Genomic DNA, 23,114 nt, shown 5'->3' on the forward strand with positions numbered 1-23,114 from the left:
TACAGCCCTTTTTAGCAGACAGACGAAAACAAGCACACAAAAACTTACTTTTGCTGAATTCGTCGCGAATCCCATTTCACCCAGTTGCAAATCAAACGACGAAGTCTTAGTGTTGGCGCCACCTAATGCAATTCGTTGTGTGAAAACAAACAAATGTTTACTGAGACTTTATACCTTACCTTCCAATGTGACCGTCAGAATGGCCGCCTTAAGTTGTCCAACAATCTTCGCAAGATCGGTGAATTCCGACACAGTGAAGACGTTTTTCTTTGAGTCTTGGTTCCCAGTAGCAATCGTCTGTTAAATAAAAAGTTAAGCGTTACATATAACTGATTCGATTTGTTCAATAGATATGTCTAGTTGTGTATCTTCTTTTCAGTATTTATGCAACCGGCTGCAACCGAGATAGTTGTTGGTTGCATTCCAACGGCAGAACACACCCAGTATACTTCAAGCATCACTCAAATAAGTAGAACACATGTCCTAAGGTGTTTTACGAAACCGGTTAACAAGGTACATTTTCTAAAGTGACAATGAAAATAGAACTTTAACTTCGCTTAAACTTGACTTAACACAGTGCATGGATTAATATGTTTTTGTTGGATTTAAACCCGGGACGTTCCGAAGAAGAAATTCGATCATGTTTGCTTGTGGCCTTAGAACATTTTTTCTACACATACAAAATACTCGAGAAGAACTTAACCAATTTTTAAAATAATGTACAAACAGTTAGCACTACTAATTAGCTTGGTTAATAACTTAAAGACAGCGTCATCTAGCGGTTATTCTTACCCTCAGCTCTGTTTCGTTGTAATTTCCAACTCCAATCGCAAATGTGGTAATTCCCCTTGATCTGACGTAATCAGCAGTTTGTGGCAGGAATTCACCGTCCGAAGAACTAACGATAGAGTTACGAACTTTTTAATTACAAATGGTAAAATAGAAAAATGTAACAGACGATAATTGAGAAACCACTATTCTACTTTTGATCTTGAGTTGAAGTGGGTTTAATTCGCCGGGCAAAATCGTAGCAGCACAATTGCGCTAAAATATTCACCAAGCCGGAAATAGCTGCGCAACGTTCAGACGTTAAAAAGCGCGACAAATTTGAGTGTACAATCGGTGGAGGGATGGTAGGCGCGCTGCAGCAACACCGTCACTGCAAGCTTGTTGTTATACTTCCAGGAATATTAATCTAACAAGCAAAAGATTGGATAATTGTAGTGTTGGCTTAGTTACAAGTTTTACTGCAATATACAGTAAACTTGAGTTAAACTGACATGTGCAGCATGCGAGGCAGGCAACGGTGCTTGTGATTCGAATTGCGCTTGGCTCAGCACTGAATTTGTGTAACTCAGTTGGTAGAGCGCGAGTTCCGGGAAGGCTCGTGGGTTCGAATCCTACCGCAGGCAAAATGTTTTTCTAGCCTACTACGCCTTGCCGTAAGGGAATGCTTGGTGACTGGCTGATTCGGTATGACTCCTTTAATTGGCCTGGTGAACTGTAATTTTTTGAACATGTTGCTAATTAATCCAAAACTTACCGTCCGTCGGTGAGTAGAATCATGACTTTGGTCGTGGTACTAAGTTTGAACCTGTTTGACGATTCGAAATCTATCACGGTCTTGTTTAGCGCATGCGCAGTGTATGTCGTGTAGTTAAACTGATTGATCCCATCCACTTTGTTCTGCATACACAAATCACGTTTCAAATTCGGGAAATAACCAAATACTTCGCCCGAAAACACGTTCTGTTGTGTCTGAGACTTTCTTTAAACGCCAAGAAATCCTTATTCGGTAACGGATTGCCGCTGCACTGAACGGGTTATATTTTTGTTGTGTAGAAATTCATCTATAGTTCAAAAAGTTCGCTCGTAAAAAATGTACGTAATCCAAACGGTAAAATGTATGAAAAAGGGCGAAACATGTTTGAGCAATGTAAAGACTTTACCAGGCTAACCCACATGAGAAACCATATGCTTTGGTTTTATGTTTACTTAATGTTTCGTCTCGCAACTTTTGCCATCTTAAAAAAAATGAAAGGAAGGAAGTTGTTGAAAAATCATGAGAGCATGCATTTTAAAATATCGTTATGGGCTGATCTGATTATTACAAAATAAATGAAAAGAATGTAATGCGATTTTTTAAGAAGGGAAAATAATTTCAAATTCATGGTTTGACGTATGAAATTGTTAATCCCTCGAATGAAAAACAATTTTCTTACATCAAAGCAAACTCGTGTCCGACAAGATCCAAGCACAACTTCAGTTTTGATGTATTTCTGTACTTGTCTAAAAAACAAAACAAACATATTATGTGAAAATTAAGGAAATGTTTGATACCATAGCTTGGAGGTGGATTTCAACCGGAATAAAATTTATTCTCAAAGAATAAATTCCACATTTTAAAGTTTAGAGCTTCCTAGCTGGATAGATGTGTTCAAGAAGCTTGAGAACTATTTTTATTTGAATTTGCTAAAGAGTAAACTAACTAAGGACAAAAAAAACTAAAAAACAACTGCCCTAACTGTATTAACAATCTATGTACCTGTTTTCAAAGTAATGTGAATATTGAACCACTCCAATTCTTGCAAATCCAGATTCCGTACTGAAGTATGAAGCCATCGATTTCGTCCACCGCTTTACAAGGGTAAAGTTTGCTCGTGTAATCGAACCCGAACCGTCTAACACGAACATGAGATCCAAATTCCGTTCGCAAATTGAATCTGTGGAAACGTTATTACTATATTTATTATTGGTTATGGTGTTGAAATTAACGTCCTGTTTCTGCTACAAAGCATGTATGACTTTTTCGTAACTGTTTGGCATCCTGCTATGGATGGGCGTCTAACTTCATATTAAAACTTTTATTTAACGCATACATTAGTATACAATTTGGAAAATAAATTGCAAGAACATAAGTAAAACAGTTGCGAGTAAAACAGATGTACAGAACTAAAATGGGCCGAGAATGACATTAAATTAGCAGCCCCAAAAGCACATTTAATTTATAGGCGTTCCCTAATGATTTAAAGGTGTTCTCTTCCCGACTTATATCGCAAGATTTAACACCTCGGGTATAACGTTGTGAAATAAATCACAGTACGCCAGGCCCATTGAAGGCGCTATACCGAATCAGCCGGTCACCAAGCATTCACCACCATATGGCAAGGCGTAGGCTAGAAAAATCTAGCCTGCGGTGGGATTCGAACCCACGACAGGAGTTGTGAAATAAGGTTTGTCTTCACTCCAATGTTATCAAATTTATTTTGGTGAAACACAATTCGTCACCTTTTATCGTAGTTCTTGGATCTGACTTCCAAGTTGATCCTCCAGTCGAGCTTCGGTAACAGAATCCAGGTCTGTACATTAAAACTCCGCAAGCCATTTCCTTGGTAGGGGAACATGCCTAAATTCACAACTTAAGGTACAACTTTGAAAGAGCTACTTTGATCGGAAACAAGTCGTACGTATTTGTTCTTACAAAAATATAATAATACGCACAGTTTGTTGAAAAATCATGTCGTAATAATAATTAAAACAGTTCTTTATGCCGAACTATTCAAATTCTAATGGTTGTGATGTGAAGTAAAACATGATTAAGTTTTCGTTATGGTTATGGGATCGAATCCCATCTAGGCTTTCCCGTACGATAGGTTTGAAAGACTGACGTTGAAACGTATGGCACTGAATGCGGTTTTTATTCACATAAACTTGTTAGAAATAATACCAGTGATGAAACCAGTTTGTGACTCAACACAATTTCACTTACGCCTAGTTTACCATCCGGTAATACGTCGACGCTTTGTCCGAATGAATCACCAGGTTCAGCGCTGGGTGGAGCTATAGAGCTACACTGAGTATTGTTGAGTAAGCTTGAAGCTTGACAGGAAACAATGTTTCCCTTCGCCAGGCACTTTTTCTCTAGATGAAAATAAGGATGTGTGTTCATTTAATAATCATCACTTACTACCACTGTAATTCCTTTTTAGGTTTCGGGCTATTTTTGCCCCCGTATGACCATTCGTGGACTTGATGAAAGTTTAAACAATATGAAATGAAAAAAGACAATATTTGAATTTCGGAAATAGGTTTTGTGTATTACAAATTGTTTGCGGGCTCTCAGTAGTCTTTAAACGACGTTTTTGAGTAACACTGCCGTACAACAACAGCATGAGGGGTCCAATACCCTCAAACGTAATTTCTTGACCTATGTGTAGCTGGAAATGGACACAGTTTCTGGCAACTTCTTACCTGTTTCTACTTCCCTGTTTGTGCACTGGTCTTTCGGATTTTCAGGATTAGTTCGCTTCGGTGCCCCAATCAGAAGCCTAAACACATTATACGTGAATTGGTACAAGGAAAAGAGTTTGAGGTTTGGGGCTCAAAGCTCATGGCAACCTATTATCTTAACTACTAATTTTTTCTTACTTTTTTACGAAATCGTTTAACAATGACAAATCGGATAAAGAGAAAATGCAAATATATATAATGACTGATGTCAGAAATTATTTTGCAAACTTGGCTAAGTGTTAAAATGATTGAAATGTGTTAATAAATCTTGCCTCAAAAACAGCTATAACTTATTAGCATAATTTCATGTATTCAAAACGGTGGCGTAAAAATTATTATTGTTTTCTACATTCCAACTACATTTTAACACATCATGAAAAAAATATACTCCAAATTACATCGCTAACCTTTGTTTGCTCATTACAATGTCGTATCCGAAGTAGGCCGGGGAGAGTTGGTTTGAAGAATTGTTATTTCCACTTTGTACAGGAAAGTTCTGAGAACTCTGATAAGTTTGTGACCTGACTAGTGTGTAGGTTCCAGGCGTGATGGCCAAATTGGCGGCCAGTATAATGTCTGGCATCAAGACAGCAAAGAAACACGCTAAAGTGTATTTTAATATCATGACAAGTATTTATGTACGTGCTCAGGATGCTACTTCCGTTAGTTTCTGCGAATGTTGGGTTCAATAGAGTATCATGTCTTGTAAAGCCTTATAAGTGTATTATCAGATATAACTTGGTAAAAACTTTACGCATTTTGATACTTTCTTAAAGGGGACAACTTAATTAAACCACTGATACAGTCCAAAGTCCTTTATATAATCCTTCTGTTATTCAACTTTCGTAATGTACAAACGCGATACGGCCATCACGGACCTTATTATTGTAAAGGCTACTGCATAAGGTACCTGCAGATATCTATGGCCTCCTTAAATATTTCCAACAATTAAAAAATAGTAAACAGAACGAAAAGGTCTCAAACTATGTAAACTAATGTATTATAGGCTACGAATCAATTTTTAAATTGAACCTTGTTCTCATACATCGAAAATATAAGCAGTGAACCTTAATACTTTCTGCATGGTACTTAATTTATCACAAATAACCGATGTCTCTCGTGATTATATAACGCTCGTGGTTCTATAATCCATTCAAAACAATTCGACCTGTCATTTCGCGGTGATAAATGCTGAATATTTTCGCCCGACCTTTACGTTTATTTATAGGTGTCTATGGTTCAAGCTTTTCAAGATCTTATATGCGCACATACATAATGATGTAGTATTTAAAATGAGTTGTGTACGAAATTGTATGTTAATTCTACTAGTAGGTATAATCAGTGCCTTCCTGTAGAACACATGAGAAAAGCGTGGCACTATAGTCTTATTTGCTAATAATATTATTTCGATTTAGTAAGTTTCACACTGAACGAATCTTGATTTACTTTAGAATTACTTCGTAGTCGCCGGTATAAGTTTTAGAAAATAAGTTTGCATTGTTTTTATGGTCGTTCTATACATTGTTTTACATTTAGTAATCAAATTTAGCAATAATCGCTAAATATGCTAAAAGCATGAAATACATTCACAAAGTCGTTCACTACCTTGTAAGCTTGTGCAACACTATTATGCAATTTTACATTTATACGGCAAACCTCGCTTAAACCGCATTCGATTTATCCAAGTCCTCGCCTAAATCGGACAAAACTTGAGATACAAATGATTTGTAATGTGGTAAGACTTTAACTAATCGACATTCGGTTAATCCGGATCTTCGTCTAATCTGGTCCAGATTAACTAAGGTTTGTTATATAAATTTTCCATTACATTTCCAAACTGCACTTCAGCTCTGTCTTTGTGAACTCTTAACGCGCTAGACTCAAGTCATGCACAACTGAATCAGCCAAATGTTCTTATTTCACCCCGTTCATGATATTTTGGCAATCCACCTCTGGCAGTTGTTTTGATTCAAGTCACGATTTGCCAAGAAACGTCGCTAATTACAAACTCGTTGAAAGGAAAGGAAACATTTTTTGCTTTCCAAACACGAAACAAAATTCGTTTCAAAAATTATACAACAAGCCAGTCTGTATGCCCACACAAGCTATGATGCTCGTTATTTACGACATAAACCAACAGTATTTCAAACTAGCGTTTTTCCGACATTATAAAGTCGAATTTTATTCTACCTGTCGGATTTTTTTAAAAGTATACCTGTACATTATTTAAATTCAACAACAACGTGCACCTAAATTAATAAAAGTTAGCCAGGAATATTTTTTCATTTTGACATTTACAGAAATATCCGCAGTAATCAAACACATTATACAATCGCGTTTGCCCTTCCTTTGTCTCTTCCTGTTTAAAGTCCGGCTCGTATCGAATTTAGGGGACCGTTTTGCAGCATAAACGAAAAAATGTAAACAAAATGTAACAGCACTGTCTCTTGGCCAATAAAGACTTCATTTCTACTTATCACTGGTGTTTTTTGAGGCTCAATAGTGTTTTTGTTTACTCTACTTTCTTGCTATAATACTTCTCAGCTATCTCTCATGCTTCCTGAAACTTCCAAGTACGAAACCCCTAAGATCCATAAATCAAAAAAGCTCCAGTATTCATCCTTTGAAGTTTGCCTGTCTTCGGTTGAACAAAAAAACAAAAAAAAAACACCGCAAGCCTAAAGTCACTACGCGGAAAACTCCAAACACAGCTAATCTAGCGAATCTTGCAAATGATCTGTTCGATTGTGACAAATTATTTTATTCAGACGTTTCCGAATCACGTTTCTGTTCGTCCTGTTACGTCACGCATTACGTCAAATCCTGGCACCGAATTTGGGCAAATAGTCCTTGAAGATGTAAATCGATTCTAAGTCATGATTTCTTTACACGCTAATGATCAAAATGATGAATGTACATTTAGGCCACTGTACTACGACAAGGGTGCTATCTACGTCACTGGTCGCCAACTTAACGTTTAGTGGGCACCAAACAATAAAGGAAATGTGTTCATAATCTTAAAAAATCATATAGTGTTACCACTAATATGCCACAGACTTCGATTTTTAATATTCTGTAGACAATGATTCACTCACAAATTTGCCTTATTTAACTTTAAATTTTGACAAATGCCCCTGGTCTTCCGAAAATGTATGCAATCAAAGGTGGATGCAAAATTATTATAATAGGTCAAATGCAAATTAACTTATTGTGTCTTAAAACCGGTCAGGAGTGTTTATGCTGCTGGTTAAAAGAAAACTTAGCGACAAAATTGTATCTAAACTGTCACCAAAACCGAAAATCGCAGCAAAACGTAAAACGTGCCACAGCTATATCGTCATCGTAAACATTAGGATTTTACTTCATTGGTGTTTTGCTGCTGGGACGACAAAAGCACTATTTCGATCTTTGTTATAAAATCTTTTTTTTTCATTCATTTGTATACCCTGTTTGTGTTAATCTGAATATCTCACAGCTCTTGTGTGATTTTGTCTTTTATAAACGAATAAAAATCGAAACAAAAAAGCAAAAAGTCACAGTTGAAACAAATGGAAGCGAAAAAACAAAAACAAACAGAACGGACAAAGTCGTGTTGAACGAACACAACACAGGCACAGCGGATGAACCTTGCAATGACCGAGAATACAGAGAAACCATAAGCCAAGCTAATTCCAAGGAAGAGGCCACGACAAGTTAATGTCATTCGGGGGGAAAACATGGCAACAAGAATGTCTGGGTAAATATGTAAACTACCGTGGTTTTATGAGCTGAATTTGATTTGAAAACAAAAAGTAAAATTTTGTCACAATAGCACAATGCCTTTTATGATAGAAGGTGAAATACAGCACTCAACGGCGTATATGATTACACTGTCTGGTTCCGTCAGATGCGCGGTTGTCAACAAAACAGTTTCAATCAGTGTGCAAGTAACATATCGATGTCGTTGATAATTTCCTGTGTTTCCCGCATACTCACTGCGCTATTGTCCACCTGAGGGGGATACCCTTGGTGTATGACGTCACTGACACGTGACGACGATGATGACGTACCAGAAATTTGCGATGATACACCGATTCCGCTGGATGGCGCCGGTGAGGGAGAAAGAGAATTTGAAAATCGCGCCGCGTCGCTCAGGCGCTGATTGTTATGACGCGATGTGATGTCATATTGGTACGCCGCCATTTCCGGTGATTGTTCGTGACGTCGAGACTCTGACGCGATTCGACAAATGGAACGGCGCACGTGTTCACGCATGACGTCAGGTTCGTACTCGTATGGGATACTCGCATCCGCGGGTGGTGATGACTCTTCGATTGTCTCTAGTACTCGATTGTACTCGTTTTGAAATTGGATCTGATTGGGTGCAGAACAGTTCAAAAAATCTACAAACAACAAATGTTTGGTTTAAAGTTTGAGCATTTAATGTTTGTACTTTTATGTCCAGTTTATATATTTATTGGTGTTTTAACATTTAACAAGAGTTGGGGGTCTGGAGCATGAAAAACTACAATAGTTAAAAAAACGTGACAGGTAATTATTGACTACCTTGTGTAGGCGAGGGCATCCAGCAGATGTCGCTGTGGCCGAATTGCAAACATTCTTCTGTGCATCTACTACCGCTAGACGGCGCAGCGTAGTCGTATTTGTGAGTTTGAACTTCGGCGGAAGCGTAGGGAAGGACTTCAAGTAATTTGGGAAATTCTAAAAACAAAACGGAATTCGATCAAGATTATGCCGAAAAACAGACTAAGGTGTAAAATCCACAAATAGATTGTCCTGAAGCAAACATGGCCGAAACGCAAATTAAGTTTTTTCTTTGCTTTGCATTGCCTCAAGTGCCCGGGAGACAGTCTTGATTCGGCGTAACGCATTTAAATAGGCCTAGAAGCGTCGACTAGTACACTTTTGCACACACACACATCCCGCTTAACTACGATTTTCAGACCTCATAGAGCAGTGGTTCTCAAACTTTTTTGAACGCGACCCAGAGTCTTATAAACACCTCACGACCCAAGCCTCAAACAACAAAAAATGTATTTTATTTCCTTGTACGAATAATTACTCATACTCTAACGCTAACTGTCACATGGCCAAGTTCAGCTAACGCAAGATTAACTTATCCTATTATTTCCCGTGCTATGACGTTACAATCGCCGTGTGCGAAACAGTATAGTGGGAAGGCTATAATAGCCTTGTGTGCGCGACCCATTTTTTTACCCTGTGCGACCCATGTTTGGGTCGCGACCCATACTTTGAGAACCACTGTCATAGAGTCATATACTTAACATGCATTGTACAAAAGCCTTAAACAACTGTGTCAACTTGTATTTGCTAACCCGAAGGTTATACCAACTTGCAAGTTAAACAACAATAAGGGACAGATCTTGTGTTTTACCTCTTTCATTTGTTCCACTGAAACTGCTACTGTCAGGATCACTGTCGCCTCTACCGCTGTCTCCGTCGTTCTGTGATAAAGCTGATGCTGGTGGGATCAGACCGATGATCTTAGCATGGGCGATCTGAACATAAATATGGATGTTGAGTACTTGGACTAACTTACTAGTCACGTATCAGTTACTTCAGCTTTACTATTTCTAAGGCTGTGTATGTTATTGGATGAATTTTCATTAACTTTGATGAGTGTATAAATTTTAACCCAACAATTGACTTTTTAGGGCAGGGGTGTCAAACTCGCGGCCAGCGGGCCGCATGCGGCCCACAGAGCCCTCTAATGCGACCCTCAAACACTCAACAACAATTGTAGTATTTTGTAAGATAATTATCTAAATTTCATAAATTTTTGTGAAGCTATTATTTAAAGCAGACATTTACAGAAATTGAATTTATAAATAAAAACTCATATGTTATGAATGGAAACGATAGTAAAACCGTTCCTCTGACTAAAAATAAGCGTTAAGTTTGAGTGTATATAAATAGATTAAAAATCACATGCGACCCCTCGCATAATTTCCAAACTGCAATGTGGCTCTCGAAGCCCCACGAGTTTGACACCCCTGTTTTAAGGTATTCAATGGGATATTGGAAATACAGTTCTTAGAGTCTGATACTGATACAATACTTGGCACCCGCAGATAGATATAATGAATATCCGATTGTTTTGATGAAAACACTTACTTTTCCTTCGCATGAAAACGTGCTGAGTGACGTAGGGGGTCTTTCCCCTGGTGACATTACTTGAAAGGCGGTGACGTAATCTTGACGTGACGTTGTGGTGAGGTCAGAAAATGATCCGCGTGTCGAGTCAGATGTTGTCCTAGGCAAGCGAAAACTGTTATATTTAGATTTGAGAGTTTGTTTGTTCGAAACTTAGGTTTACGTTTCTTGTTTGCATTGCATAATCATAATTAGGTGTAAGTTATAATTATTCCAAAATCCCAAACAACCCTCAATAAGACAAAAAATGAATAAAACCGTTTGTTTACCTTGTACTCTTTGACTTGGTGGAGTTGACAGTTGGATTTTCCTTCTGGGTTAGTGGTTCAGTTTCGTTAACATTAGACGCTGTGTCTTGGTTGGTGCTGGACGATTTGGTTTTTGATGATTTCGTTTCTTCGCTCTGTTTTCCTTCAGCACTTCTGGCCAACCATCCACGTTTGTGCTCTGCGTCCTGACAGTTGTAAGTTCGAACTTTCTGTAAACGAAACATCATCAAGTTAATATCAATGCGAGTTCCATTGCAAAAAAACAATTATTAACACTAATGGTCAGTTTCTTGCCACTTAAACTTTACTGGTTCTTTGATTTGAACTTAATTTCGGATCTACCAAATTAGTGTAACTATCACATGAGTTGCAAATACACTTAAAGGTTAAAGAATTTAATGCTTTTTTCAAGCAACAATAGTAACTACTCGCATGTGAACTCGATTTAGCTGGTAACTCGACTTGTGGTTGCATTAACTCGTATCACGTGAGTCCCTGTTTACCTTGTTATCCTTCTTGCACTTGACAACGACAACAGCAATTATGACGATAAGCAGAAGAGTAGCAGCTGCCAAAGATATCACGATGATCAGAAACTCGCTGGAAATCGTAATTTTGGCGGCTCCAGTCTTCGATCTGTGCCCGTGTGTGAGCTCCAACGGTAGAAGGGAGTCAGAAACTTGGACGAATAAGTTAATACGAGTTTTGCGTTTTGGTGTTCCCGCATCCATAGCCTGTGTAAAAACAAAAATGATATTTAAAGAAACAGCACTTAACTTATACAGTCGTGGTATTTGTAAAATAAATTTTACCTTGTTAGTAAAAACGTAGTAATAGACAGGTTAATTGCTAATGGGTCAAGCAGAGCATAGAACCAAACAGATATAGTATCAAAAACCGTTTTCTTATTACAAATTATAACAATAAACCTTACCCGAAATACAATAAGATGTTCTCCTACAAGTTTTTCTGCATCTTCTCTGCTCAGATTCAGTCTCAGTTCTCCAGTTGCGTTGTCAAGTACAAAGAAACCATAAGGGATCTGTCCATCTTTTACTTGACTCTCAGTCATGCCGTCAACACTTTCCATGATCAACTCCACTTCACCATTAGCCTGGTCATCGTAGTCAGTCACCTGAAGGTAATGGATAAGTCAGTGAGTTGACACAACAAAGAATTTAACGAGGCTTGTGATTGGACATAAATGCACCAAACGCTGTATGATTTAGGTTGCACCACACGTGTGGTCTTACGTTATGTAAACAGTTACATTAGTGTCAACTTGTGTGGGACAATGTTACGAATTACAACTCATATACTGGTAGTCCGTCCTAGAAAGGAAAATAACCAAATTTCCTGGTTTGAAAACTTCCCAAAAAACTGTTTAAGATGTTGTAATTATTGCTTCAAGCACTGGAATCAATTCCTACCTGTATTTTTGTAATCACGTCGTTGTTAAGTATCGTAGCATAGACAGTTGAGTTGTCGAGTGCAGGGTTAGTAAAGATTGGACTGTTGTCGTTTGTATCGTTCACAATGATCTTCAAAATGCAACTGCTTCGCTTAGCTGGATGACCTCCATCTCTTGCCCAAATCGTAACCTAAATTTGTAGTCATAAGCACAACTATTTCAACATGCAAATTTGGTTGTTAAAAAGGGGTTATTTAAACATTCTAATACTACTAGTTAAAACAATTATTAGCATGTATTTGTACCTTAATTTCGGCCATGCGTTCTCGGTCCAGAGGTCGGATCAGAGTGATCTTGCCTGACCTTGAGTCGACAGTGACGTAACGATCGTCTGAGTCAATGGAGTATATGACGTCACCATTATGGGATTTGACAATCTCTCCATCCTGAAAAAACAAAAATAATAAAATAATACGCTTCCATTATACATCTTTACCATGTTGTATTATTCTGTTTGAATAAGGATTTGCTTGTCATTCTATTTGAATAATGAGTAAATACCTTGTTTTTCCTTAATACTGGTGCTTTAGTTGCGTCTGCGTCAGTAGCTGCGACAGTTATGATATTAGTTCCAACCTCTGAAGCTTCTGATAAAGTGATTTCGTATAATGGCATCTCGAATTCAGGATCATTGTCGTTTTCATCTAAAACTTCGACGGTGACGTTTGAAAACGTGCATCTGCAAGATAACGTTAAATGTTACTGGCAATTAGTCATCAGAAGTTACAACGTTTCTTACTTTGATTCATTTTTCGTGTCGACAATTTCGCCATTTTAACATCAGTACATTTTAAATCTGCATTGTATTGTGTTTAGTTATATTTACCTTGGAGGTGTTCCTTTGTCGCAAGCTGATATCACAAGTTTATATTTATTCTCAGCCTCTCTGTCCAATTTCTTGCCAGTTCCGATCAAACCGTCGGCGGCCAGCACAAAGTGGCCACTATCGGCAGCAGAGTAACCTAAAATACAATTTCATTATTTGTCTTTCTTGTCAAAGCTTTAAATAATAACAAAAGTTTCTCTCAGAAGTTATTCACATTTTTAATTGTTTTAATTCTTGGCAATATGTTTTTTCTGTTTTATTTATTGGTTATTCGGTGCAAAATGTGTTTTTTTAGAATGCTTGCTTACCAGTTTGTGAGTACTGTTGGGTCCATATCGTAACTTTTGCTTCACCATTCTTTCCATTGTCCAAATCATTGGCGCTGACATACGCCAAATAAGTGCCGATATCACTTGATTCAGAGATGTAAGCTGCAAACACATTGTACATACATGGTAAGTGGCAACATATGAACGAGTCTTATGAAACCGTTTGTTGCATTGCTTACCTGTGTTCTGGTTTGAGTCTACGATGTAGTTAATGTTGATTACAGGTGCATTGTCGTTCATATCTTCCACGTGGAGTGTAAGGAAAGTTCTAGCAGTGCGTTGGTTCACTTCACTGCTATCGCTTGCCTCAATTACAATCCTCATCCTGTTAATATATAACAAGTTGATGACACATTTTCCTTGTTTTAAAAGTAATCTGGTTTGCGAAGTTAGTGTCAACCCTGTCCGGTCTAAAGAGTCTGACTTTTTGGATAGTGTGACATTACCGTGAATAAAAACGCGCCGAAATGAGACGTCGAAACGTCTTATGAGTCAAACATAATTGCCAGTTAATCAAAAGGACAGCTTACTTCTGATCACATATTACATTTTGCCCTGTAGTTTATGATTTTTATCGGTGTTTAATTTACATCACAATTTTTCCTTTTTTGTGTCACAATTCTCACCCGTCGTGAGCTTCGCGGTCCAGTTTTTGTCGCAACGTGACCATTCCGGTATCCCTGTCTATTTTCACAAGCCTTGATGCGCTCGACTCCTCATCGCCCAAGTAGTAAACCATTCTCCCATTGTCTCCACTGTCAGCATCTTCCGCTCGGACTTGGACAATTGGCGAACCCGGATCGAGGTTTTCCTGCAAAGCTATGACGTAATCTTGCTTCTCGAAAACCGGGTCGTTGTCATTTGAGTCGGTTACTCGGATTCTGATTGTCACGTGGTCGGAAAGAGGTGTTTCACCGAGGTCACTTGCGGTCAATGTCACGTGGTGGTAGTGACTGCGTTCGTAGTCTGAGAACAAAAAGTAAAGTTAAACCAACTTTTTAAACCAAAGAATTTTAAGGTTAACTTGCAAATGCTTTGAAAGAACAAAAAACAAAAGCGAGGTAAAGCGACAAAAAATCATTGTAACACTAAACGCTTACCACAAAAACGGTTTTTTCTTTGATGTTTAGCTCCTGGTTTCAAATGTCCAAGTACAAAACTAACTGATACAGCTTTACGCAACTAACTTATACGCAACTCTATTAGTATCTAGTTATCTATGCTCAATTCCGTTTGATCGGTGCGGGACAGGTTACTTACCCAACTCTTTCAGAATCAGGAGATTGATGTGGGTTCGTCCTGTCTCGTCCTCGTCTTGCAAGATTTGAAAGTAGTTGTTGTTCGAAAGTGTGTATCTGATCATCGAGTTATTGCCTGCGAAAAGTCAAAGTTTTCAAACGTATGCCCAAAACTGAGGAACATAATACCACAAGCAGTTTTTGTAGGTTTCATATGAACGTCAAGATTGCGTCATTCAAAGTTACAAGTTGTGTCAAAATGCACAAAGATGTTTTTGGTAAGAATATTGAAAATCCTGCTGTCCTCCCAACTATGTGCCATAAAGAAGCACTTAATATTGTTCAAGTAGACTCCTTGATTTCGTGGCGCAAGCATAGATTAGATGATGACAAGTACGACAAATTCAAACTGATAGTTAAACTCCCACAGTCTGTAGAAATTAACAACCCTTATGCGATACGAAGAAAACATCAGTCACCAAAAGGGAGGATATAAAATATCGATAGACTGTCGGGTAAATTTAATTCGAACCTGAATCTTGATCTCGAGCTTGGAACTGGTCCAGGTTGATGACGTCACCTACTGCTATGCTTTCTGTGACGTTTATTTCGATGGGTCGGACCGGGAAGGCTGGAGCGTGGTCGTTTATGTCATTGATGACGACTTCGAGGTTGAGAAGAGAGAAATAAGCTTGAGGAAGCATCACCGCCTGATGTAAATATTTAATAAAGTTTTAGTGTTGTTGGGTACTCGGGTGAAAATTGTGTCAAAATAAATTTTGGGTTACTTAAGCCACAAATGAAAGCGTACATTGTGTGGAACACAAAAAAGGTATTAAGCGTTATTCACATGACTTTTGTTGAACAACATATTGACGTAATTGCACAGTTTATGATGACAAATCGACAATGTCTTTCTAAATAATTTATGACATTGTACATTTTCATCAAAAAATGAAACATTTTACCAAGTAAAACATTCTTTTGGTTATATGTTTTTACGTTTGTAGTTCTTAGCTAAACATTAAAAACCAAAGTTACAAACGCAACAAATAGTCTGTACTATTAGACTGGACATTATTAATTTAAGTTGAAAGGCAGAAAAAAAAACGAATTTGTCTCCATTACCTGAACTTTGATTACACATATCTTAGAGCCTCTACAATCCACATCTCGGTCAATCCTGTGTTTTAATGTGATTATCCCAGTTTTGTCGTCGAGTTGGACGAGATTTGTTCGAGGTGGGGAAGCAGAGAATGAAGATAGAACTAATTTCTGATGGATGAGTTTAAAGTTTCTAAACTTGGCTTCTTCCCAACCCAACTTAAAGACGCTTTTCAAATCACTGACAGTGGTTCCTAAAAATAAAATATTGCGTATAAGGTCCTTAAACAAAAGATAATTTTAAACTCTCTTTATCTGAGATAGGAACCGTTTCAAAACTTGCAATGTTGTATTTTTAAAACAGATACTTTTTTAGGTACACAAGACACGGACTTAAATAGTAGCTTTACTAGAAAACAAATTGCCAGCGAAGTAGAATGAAACGTATTAAACGAAACGTCTGATTAATAAAATGAATACGTTTTATTCTACTTCACTGGCAATTTGTTTTCTAGTAAAGATATTTTTTTCGAAACACAATATTCTATTCGAATAAGGTCCCAATCACGCATACATGGTGTGATTACATGAGCAAGATAATAAACTGCCCAATGATATTTTTTTAAACATTCATCTTGAACTGCAATACGGTTGCTATTACTGCCGAAACTGTTGTAATTGATTCTTACCAGGTGCGCTCTTTTCATCCACAGGGACTTTTAATGTAAAAGTTTTTGAATCCTTTCCGTGTGTCGTCCTTAGTGTTAACGTCAGAAACAGTAACGCTACGGAGATGCCGCACCAATGCATAGTGTCTGTAAATAGAAAATTAAAATGTTAACACTTTATAGCGGACAAGTGCCATGCCTAGACATATCTAGTCAGGTTTATGTAAAAGAACATCTACAAAAAGCGCATACTTGATATTTGCCTCGATAAACAATAAACGGTAATTATATAATATGTCGGTCAGCAACAGTTTGTTCAGTTTGAAAACTGTCATATCGTTTTTGTGGTAAACCTTTCACCCTTTTTGCCTCATTCAAAGATATTTTAAAATCACCTATTCGAGCATATTGATTCTACGTAACGTCTTGCCGTTTTATGAACACTTGTCTAAAAAAACGAAGTCTGCAACCGTAAACAATTCTCGTTGCCCAGCTAGCCCAAATTTTTTTGCTAGCCCTTCCTGGTATAATTCAAACACATAGAAGCGGATGCAGCTGTAGACAGGTGACAGACTTAAGTCTATAATCCAAAGTAAACTGGCGTTAAGTCTCTGGGTCGGTAAAACAGCTCAACTGCAGCAACCATCACAAACGCCCCAAACTTTGACTGATGGGAAACCAAGGGAATACATCCATAAAACTGGTCGCTCCATCGCTTGAATGCTTCAATCATAGTGCAACCACAAGTGGCGATAAAAATGCTTTAAAACTAGTTTGTGGCAAAATCATTATCGGTTATCACTGTTATATGCTTGGTTGCTTTGAACGTGAATTTCCTATCCCCTTGTATCTGTATTATTTTAACGAAACCGACTGGAAAATCTCTTTCAAATTGCCACAACGTTAAACAACAAACAACTGATAATTTTGTCTACAATGTTTGAATATGACCGACTGGAAAGCTGCCGTTAAAGTATCACAACTTAAACTGACGAAACTGAATCAGAAAAACCGACTAAACGCGCAAAGTTGAACTCATAAATATCGCAATGTTTGTGGGAAAACTGTAACTGACAATTCCTCGCAGACAGTGCGGCTGCAAGTTCTCATTCTCGTTCCAATTCGTTTTGCAAGTGCATCGTTTTCACACGCAACTGTCCAGCGGCGCGTGCAAGCCGCAACCTGACTAGACAATGCATGACCCTGAGTGCACGGTGCTGTTGTTGCTGTTGCTTTAAACGTTCATCGGTTGTCGTCAAACAGGTACACGACACCAGAAAAGGGCACAACGGGAACTGCAATAGAACCGGAGTGATTTGAGATTACCAACCGGCGGCCTTTTGTTCTTATCGACGCCAGAGCGATTACGCAAGTCACAGACATCATAGCAGACGCACAAGGCCCTTGCAATCCACATATATGTATCATTTCAGTGGTTTTTCGCATGGGAAAAGACCACACCACATAACAATCGGAAGTAATTGAACTTTGTACACGTTTTTGACCTTTTGGTTCAATATATATATATGGCATCAAGGTCTTGCATCAAATCGAAAAAACCAAGCAATAATGCCTGAAGGAAATTTCACACTTTTAAACGAACCACGTCTTGAAAATTTTTCGACCCACCCGGTTGGGTCCAGTAGCAAAATCACCCCTCGGGGTCACAATGTGGGGTCGAGCGGACAAAAGATGGCCATGAGAGACCCACTCGATTATGAGGCAACCGGACGCCGTGTGAAAACCGCTTGGGCTGGAAAGCGGCAAGACGGTCAAGGGCTGGAAAAATATTTGCCTTCGAACGGCCAAGAGAGAAGTCCCAGGCTATATTGACTTTGCGACGAACTTGCCTGCACACTTGGCTGGCTTCGGCTTGTTTAGATAAGTTTAAGCCGCTCTTTTGGACTTTCAGACGTGGGCTCTTCAATTTAGGCGGTCTTAAGTCGCTCACACGGACGCTAGGCGTGATATTATCTTGCAACGTTATCCGCTTGGTTGCTTGGTGAATCGCACCTCTGCGCCCCAGACAGTCAGAAAACTTCCGCCCCTTTATACACTTAGCAAGCAATAACAGGAACAAGTGCGCAGAAGTAAAGGGTATGAATCGTGGGATCCTGTGGCAAGTTGATCCGCTAATGAATCTCTATGGAACAGTAGACACGTGGTCACGTGATAAATGCACTTGACTGACCTCGTAATTGGGAACAGCGATTGGACCGGCGGGGATAATTAAATTATACAGGAAGTTCGACAGAGACCTCGCTTAAATGCATTACATAATTTTATCAGACTTCATTTATATTTCTTATAATACACACATTGAGAGTTTATCTGAATATGGACGTATACTTTGATCACTACACATGGCTATTTATCATTTAAAATACCCGCTGTATTCGCAACGCTCTTGCCCAATAAGCTAAGATTTAAACAGGACCAACTATGAGTTAACATTGACGAACCTAAATTTAATCATTTACAATGGAAACTAAAGTTTAAATTTCATCAAAAATGTCACAACCCTGGCCAATGCATTGCATCCCGCACTTATGAAAGAAGTGATTTAATTTAAAAGTTTGTCGACGGCAATTGAACGCTCAGGGACCTTGTGCACCTTTCGAATACGGTCACATCATCATTACAAATCACGGTTGCTTAACTATGCATTAAATGCGCACGTGCCAAAGGAGACATCAGAGTAAAATTTCATTTTCTCGTGGAAAGGCAACTTCATTCATTATTCACGACGCTGGCGAATTGGCAAAGTTTGCCCTCCATTGTCGACGTCATTAAAGTTTAATTAGTGACGTGATTATGACACAATTACTTGGCACCGCAGACCGCAGAAACAACTAACTTTAAATCAGTGCCTTAATAAGTGCCACCGTAAAATTTGCATTTAAAGCACTAGACCTACTTTAAACAATAAGGCATTTTACTCGAAATGACAAAACACACCATACCGCCAAGATGACGTCATATTCACCAAGTTTTTTTACATTACGTACAATTTGACCTTAGACTGACCCTCTGTTACGTGAAACATCAACTTGACCTTCACAATTCATTGAGAACGATTTTTCTAAACTAATTCTAGCAACATGGAAGAACTTAACTTTAACACAGAAAATTGTTAACCTCAAGCACAAGAGCAGCAGGGCCAATGGCACAGGCAGACAATAAATTGCGCTAATTAAACGTTGCCCGTTAACACACCAAAGCATTTAGTGCCGTTCAATAGTCATTACTTAATTGGATTCAATCTGTTATGCATGGAAACCACGCGATCGAAAATCACCTATACATTCACCAAAAGAAGATGAATAAGTTCAAATGTGTGTTTGTTAATAGCGGAACATAGACAATATTGTAAGATGAACATAAATTCATAATTGGGATCAGTCCTAAAGCGTTCATTACTGGTATTAGCCCTAAATATCACGGCACAATAAATTATTTCATATTGATTTAGCCGGATTTCAAATCAACCAAGTCTTACGTTATCGGCAGCAACTATATTCAAGTCATACCAGTAGAAGATGTTCTAATTTGACAAACATTTTAACTTTATAAAATTATTTTTAGACACAAATTATATGTCTCGTTGCATTCGAGTTTTATGCACCAAGCAATTGTATCGATTTAGGTCACCGATCTGGTTAAATTTATTGAGGCGGAAGATTTTCTGGCGTGAAATCAACACACCACAAACAAAAGTTATTGCACGATTGATCGCCTTTTTATCTGAACTGGGAATCGCTTTCGAACTTGAAATGCGTTGCCTACTTTTTACACATATGTATATTCCAAACACGATTTGTTATTTTAACTATTAACTGACGTTGCCATTTAAGAGAAACATATTTGGTGTTTGCTCTGTCCGATTCTGTTAGATTCAAACATGTTTAAACTTTTTTACGAGAAACCGACCATGTTGTCTGAGAGATATTGCCCGTTTCTAAACCCTTTTATATGTACTTTGTTTTGGTTGCGAATGGAGAGAAATAAACCTAAACGCCATTGAAAATTTGCAGTCTATTGGCTTGCTTAAAGCACTTGTCATGTCAATTTTCGCATTAGCTGGTAGCATACCAAGGAAGTATATCCCGGAAATTGGATTACTCGCTGTATTCAGGTAGCAGTCGCCAAAGCCACCGAAAGACCGTACTAAAGGAAAACTTGACGTAAACGTGGAACTTTTCCAACTTCAAACTCTTAATGATTACTCAAAAAATTCTAAGTGCCAATATGGATGCAAGTTAGAAATTGCCGTTCCAAATTTCTTCCAAAGGAACCAATTACAGCAGTAGTTGAAGCAACAGGTCGATGCAGTGTAAAAGGTGATCGATAGTTTGACAGACCTCTGGCGCCCTTAGCTTGGAATTGTGCCCACTGGGGGTGCGGTGTGCTCCCCCAAACCAAAAATTGATATGATTGATTGCGATGTTTTGACCAGGTGCTCCTATTTCCTGCCTGGTAGGGCTAGACCTTATTAGGCAACCTTTGCCACCAACCTTTTAGGAAACAAAATCTTTCGAGACAAATACAACGAATCTATAACGTAACATTGTAAAATATTACTGTATTGTCTGTTTGTTTCACTTTGATCTCGCTGCGGTGTTGTTTATACGGAGTAGCTACAAAACTCACTTAATGAAAATAGCATTGAGTCCGGCGTATTTGTGGGGGATGTACTTTATGTACGGGGGGATCAATCACCTTTTGACAATGAGACTTAACGGTAAACCTACAATCCCAACAGTTACAAAACGCGCCCAGACACAAATTCATGTTCAATTCTGTTGTTTGAGCTGAGGTTGAAGATGCAAAAGGATTTGATTGGCGCCAGGGCCGAGCCACATAACGTGCTACTGTGTTGTCGGTGTCTAGCAGTGGTTTCCATTCCACTGACTTGAACTTTTAGTCGAAGATTCGTTGGTTTTGCTCGCGTGGCCCTATTTAGTTATGGAAGCAATTATCGCGGTTTCCCCAAGTAAAGTTAGGTCTATGAACTGTTGTTGGTTCGCAAACATCGGCGCCAGACATAGAATATCGATGAACACGTGTTTAGTAATGGTGTGAGGTTCAGTGTATGGAAAGCGACTAAAGTGGTAATGTTAGTTAACCTGTCAATGGCTTTTGTATTAAAGTGTATTTTTATGTAAAGGTCGGACTGGTATGAAGTTATAAGTGAGAACGGTTGCATGGGCTAAAGAATACTCTACGCGTTATTACAAAGTATGGCCCTTGACCCCAGAGGCGTCTACGTTTTGGATAGTTCTAATTTTATTGTATTTTATTACCAGAAAAACGTGAGTTGACTAAAAGCACTGAAAAGTTCAACCTTGGTTTTCGTTATTAGTCGCATTTTGTGTTATTTCGTGTATGTTTTGCCCATCGCAATACGAAAACAAACAACCAAAGGCGTTTTAGGAGTGTAATTGTTTAATTAAGGCATACAAACGTTGCACAATTTCAATTTAAGCTAAAATTGAAGCTGTTTGAATTTCCACCACTTTAACAATAAAACGACAAGCCAACCTTGGTGTACTGAAACTTTGGGTCAATATTTTTAAAAACAGGAAGTTGAAGTTAAGCCCAGAAACATAGCGTGTGCGTCGCCACCCGACCGTGACCGTGACCGTGATGGGACCCACGTGACCGAAAACACTTGTTTTCAACAAATTATCGAAAAGTTACAATCGTGGGCGTCGTGACGTCACAATCAGTAACGCGATCCCGAGTGTTTTTTGGGGTAACTGGGGTCACACGACACCACGGTTGTGGGTTGGGGGTAAAAAGGGGACCACGATAACACAATAAAATTCCCAATCACGTCACCCCTCTTATACAATAGACTTGTTTTTTCACATGATTTTAGACAACATGCATCAGTTAATAAGTATTTTCAAAACAAAAACACCGCAGAATTGACAAGATTTTTAACTTACAATTTTAATAACTTTTTAATAACTTGCAACCCAAAGCTTACAACAGATTTGTTTTTCACATAACTTTAGAGAAATATATCAGCTGCTAGGCGTTGACAAGAGTAATTTCTAAATCGTATTTTAAAAATATAGAAACCAAGGCTCACCTTTGAACTTGGCTGTTCAGTTGATTGTCTTCAAGTTTATTCCAATCCAATTATTATGATCCAAAGCTTTCAACAAAAATTCTAACAACTCTTCATTAGTATTTAATTTACGAACTACAAAGTTTCTTTTTCGTTTATCTGAAAAAGAGACGATTATGTTTAAATCTGTTTTTTTTACATCTATTTTATCAAAGACAAAACAACAAACAAACTGTTCTTGTATGCCTCTTTTCTTGTACTTGTAAAGCGTTACTATTGAACTGTACAAGCGTTGCTATTGAATACGGCAATAAAGTCAAACCAAGCAATCTGTCATCTGTACAAGCCTACAGCACTGCGGTCTCCCACGGTATCAATCGCTACGAGCAGGGAGTGTTAAAACTTGTACGTATCAGCATCTGTTGTCAGCCCATAAACTTTGCAAGGCGATGTTACACGCCCATTATTATCTCTTTGCAACCCGCTGTGTGTCTTAATCACTAAAGACACCGCCCACTTATAGCGCTTGTTAGCCGCACGCGCCCATCTTGCAATGATTCAGATGTTTTGATGCTAGACGCCGCCGTCAGGCGTCTGATCTCCCGCCGAACAATCGCGAATGCGTCGGGCTCTCCAAGGTAATTACGACTTGCCTTTGATGAACGAAAA

General features: G+C 38.4%; 2 protein-coding genes across 2 annotated transcripts in view; both read right to left on the reverse strand.

Annotated features, from left to right (window-relative positions):
• The window catches only part of LOC145203871 (integrin alpha-1-like), a 57,231-nt gene extending 53,405 nt beyond the window's left edge, over window positions 1–3,826 (reverse strand). The window contains exons 1-8 of the mRNA XM_080076222.1: window positions 3,770–3,826; window positions 3,289–3,406; window positions 2,546–2,723; window positions 2,223–2,289; window positions 1,544–1,686; window positions 793–898; window positions 180–297; window positions 49–122 (exon numbers count right to left, since the gene is read on the reverse strand). Coding sequence (XP_079932348.1) covers window positions 49–122; window positions 180–297; window positions 793–898; window positions 1,544–1,686; window positions 2,223–2,289; window positions 2,546–2,723; window positions 3,289–3,385 — 783 coding nt within the window. The 5' untranslated portion in view covers window positions 3,386–3,406; window positions 3,770–3,826. The remainder of the gene's footprint in view (window positions 1–48; window positions 123–179; window positions 298–792; window positions 899–1,543; window positions 1,687–2,222; window positions 2,290–2,545; window positions 2,724–3,288; window positions 3,407–3,769) is intronic.
• A 3,942-nt stretch (window positions 3,827–7,768) lies between these two features.
• Window positions 7,769–22,621, reverse strand: LOC145204325 (protocadherin-18-like). The gene is made up of 19 exons (XM_080076820.1): window positions 22,467–22,621; window positions 16,391–16,516; window positions 15,726–15,955; window positions 15,130–15,307; window positions 14,620–14,733; window positions 13,986–14,325; window positions 13,539–13,684; window positions 13,339–13,461; window positions 13,031–13,166; window positions 12,706–12,883; window positions 12,450–12,590; window positions 12,164–12,334; window positions 11,668–11,868; window positions 11,237–11,467; window positions 10,734–10,942; window positions 10,426–10,564; window positions 9,686–9,809; window positions 8,836–8,991; window positions 7,769–8,672 (listed from the first exon to the last, which is right to left on the reverse strand). The coding sequence occupies exons 2-19, from the start codon at window positions 16,509–16,511 to the stop codon at window positions 8,206–8,208; spliced, it is 3,405 nt and encodes a 1,134-aa protein (XP_079932946.1). The 5' UTR covers window positions 16,512–16,516; window positions 22,467–22,621; the 3' UTR covers window positions 7,769–8,205.
• Window positions 22,622–23,114: the final 493 nt, after the last annotated feature.

The sequence above is a fragment of the Phallusia mammillata genome, chromosome 8 (genome assembly GCF_965637545.1).
Source record: "Phallusia mammillata chromosome 8, kaPhaMamm4.hap1.1, whole genome shotgun sequence".
Lineage (NCBI taxonomy): Eukaryota > Metazoa > Chordata > Ascidiacea > Phlebobranchia > Ascidiidae > Phallusia > Phallusia mammillata.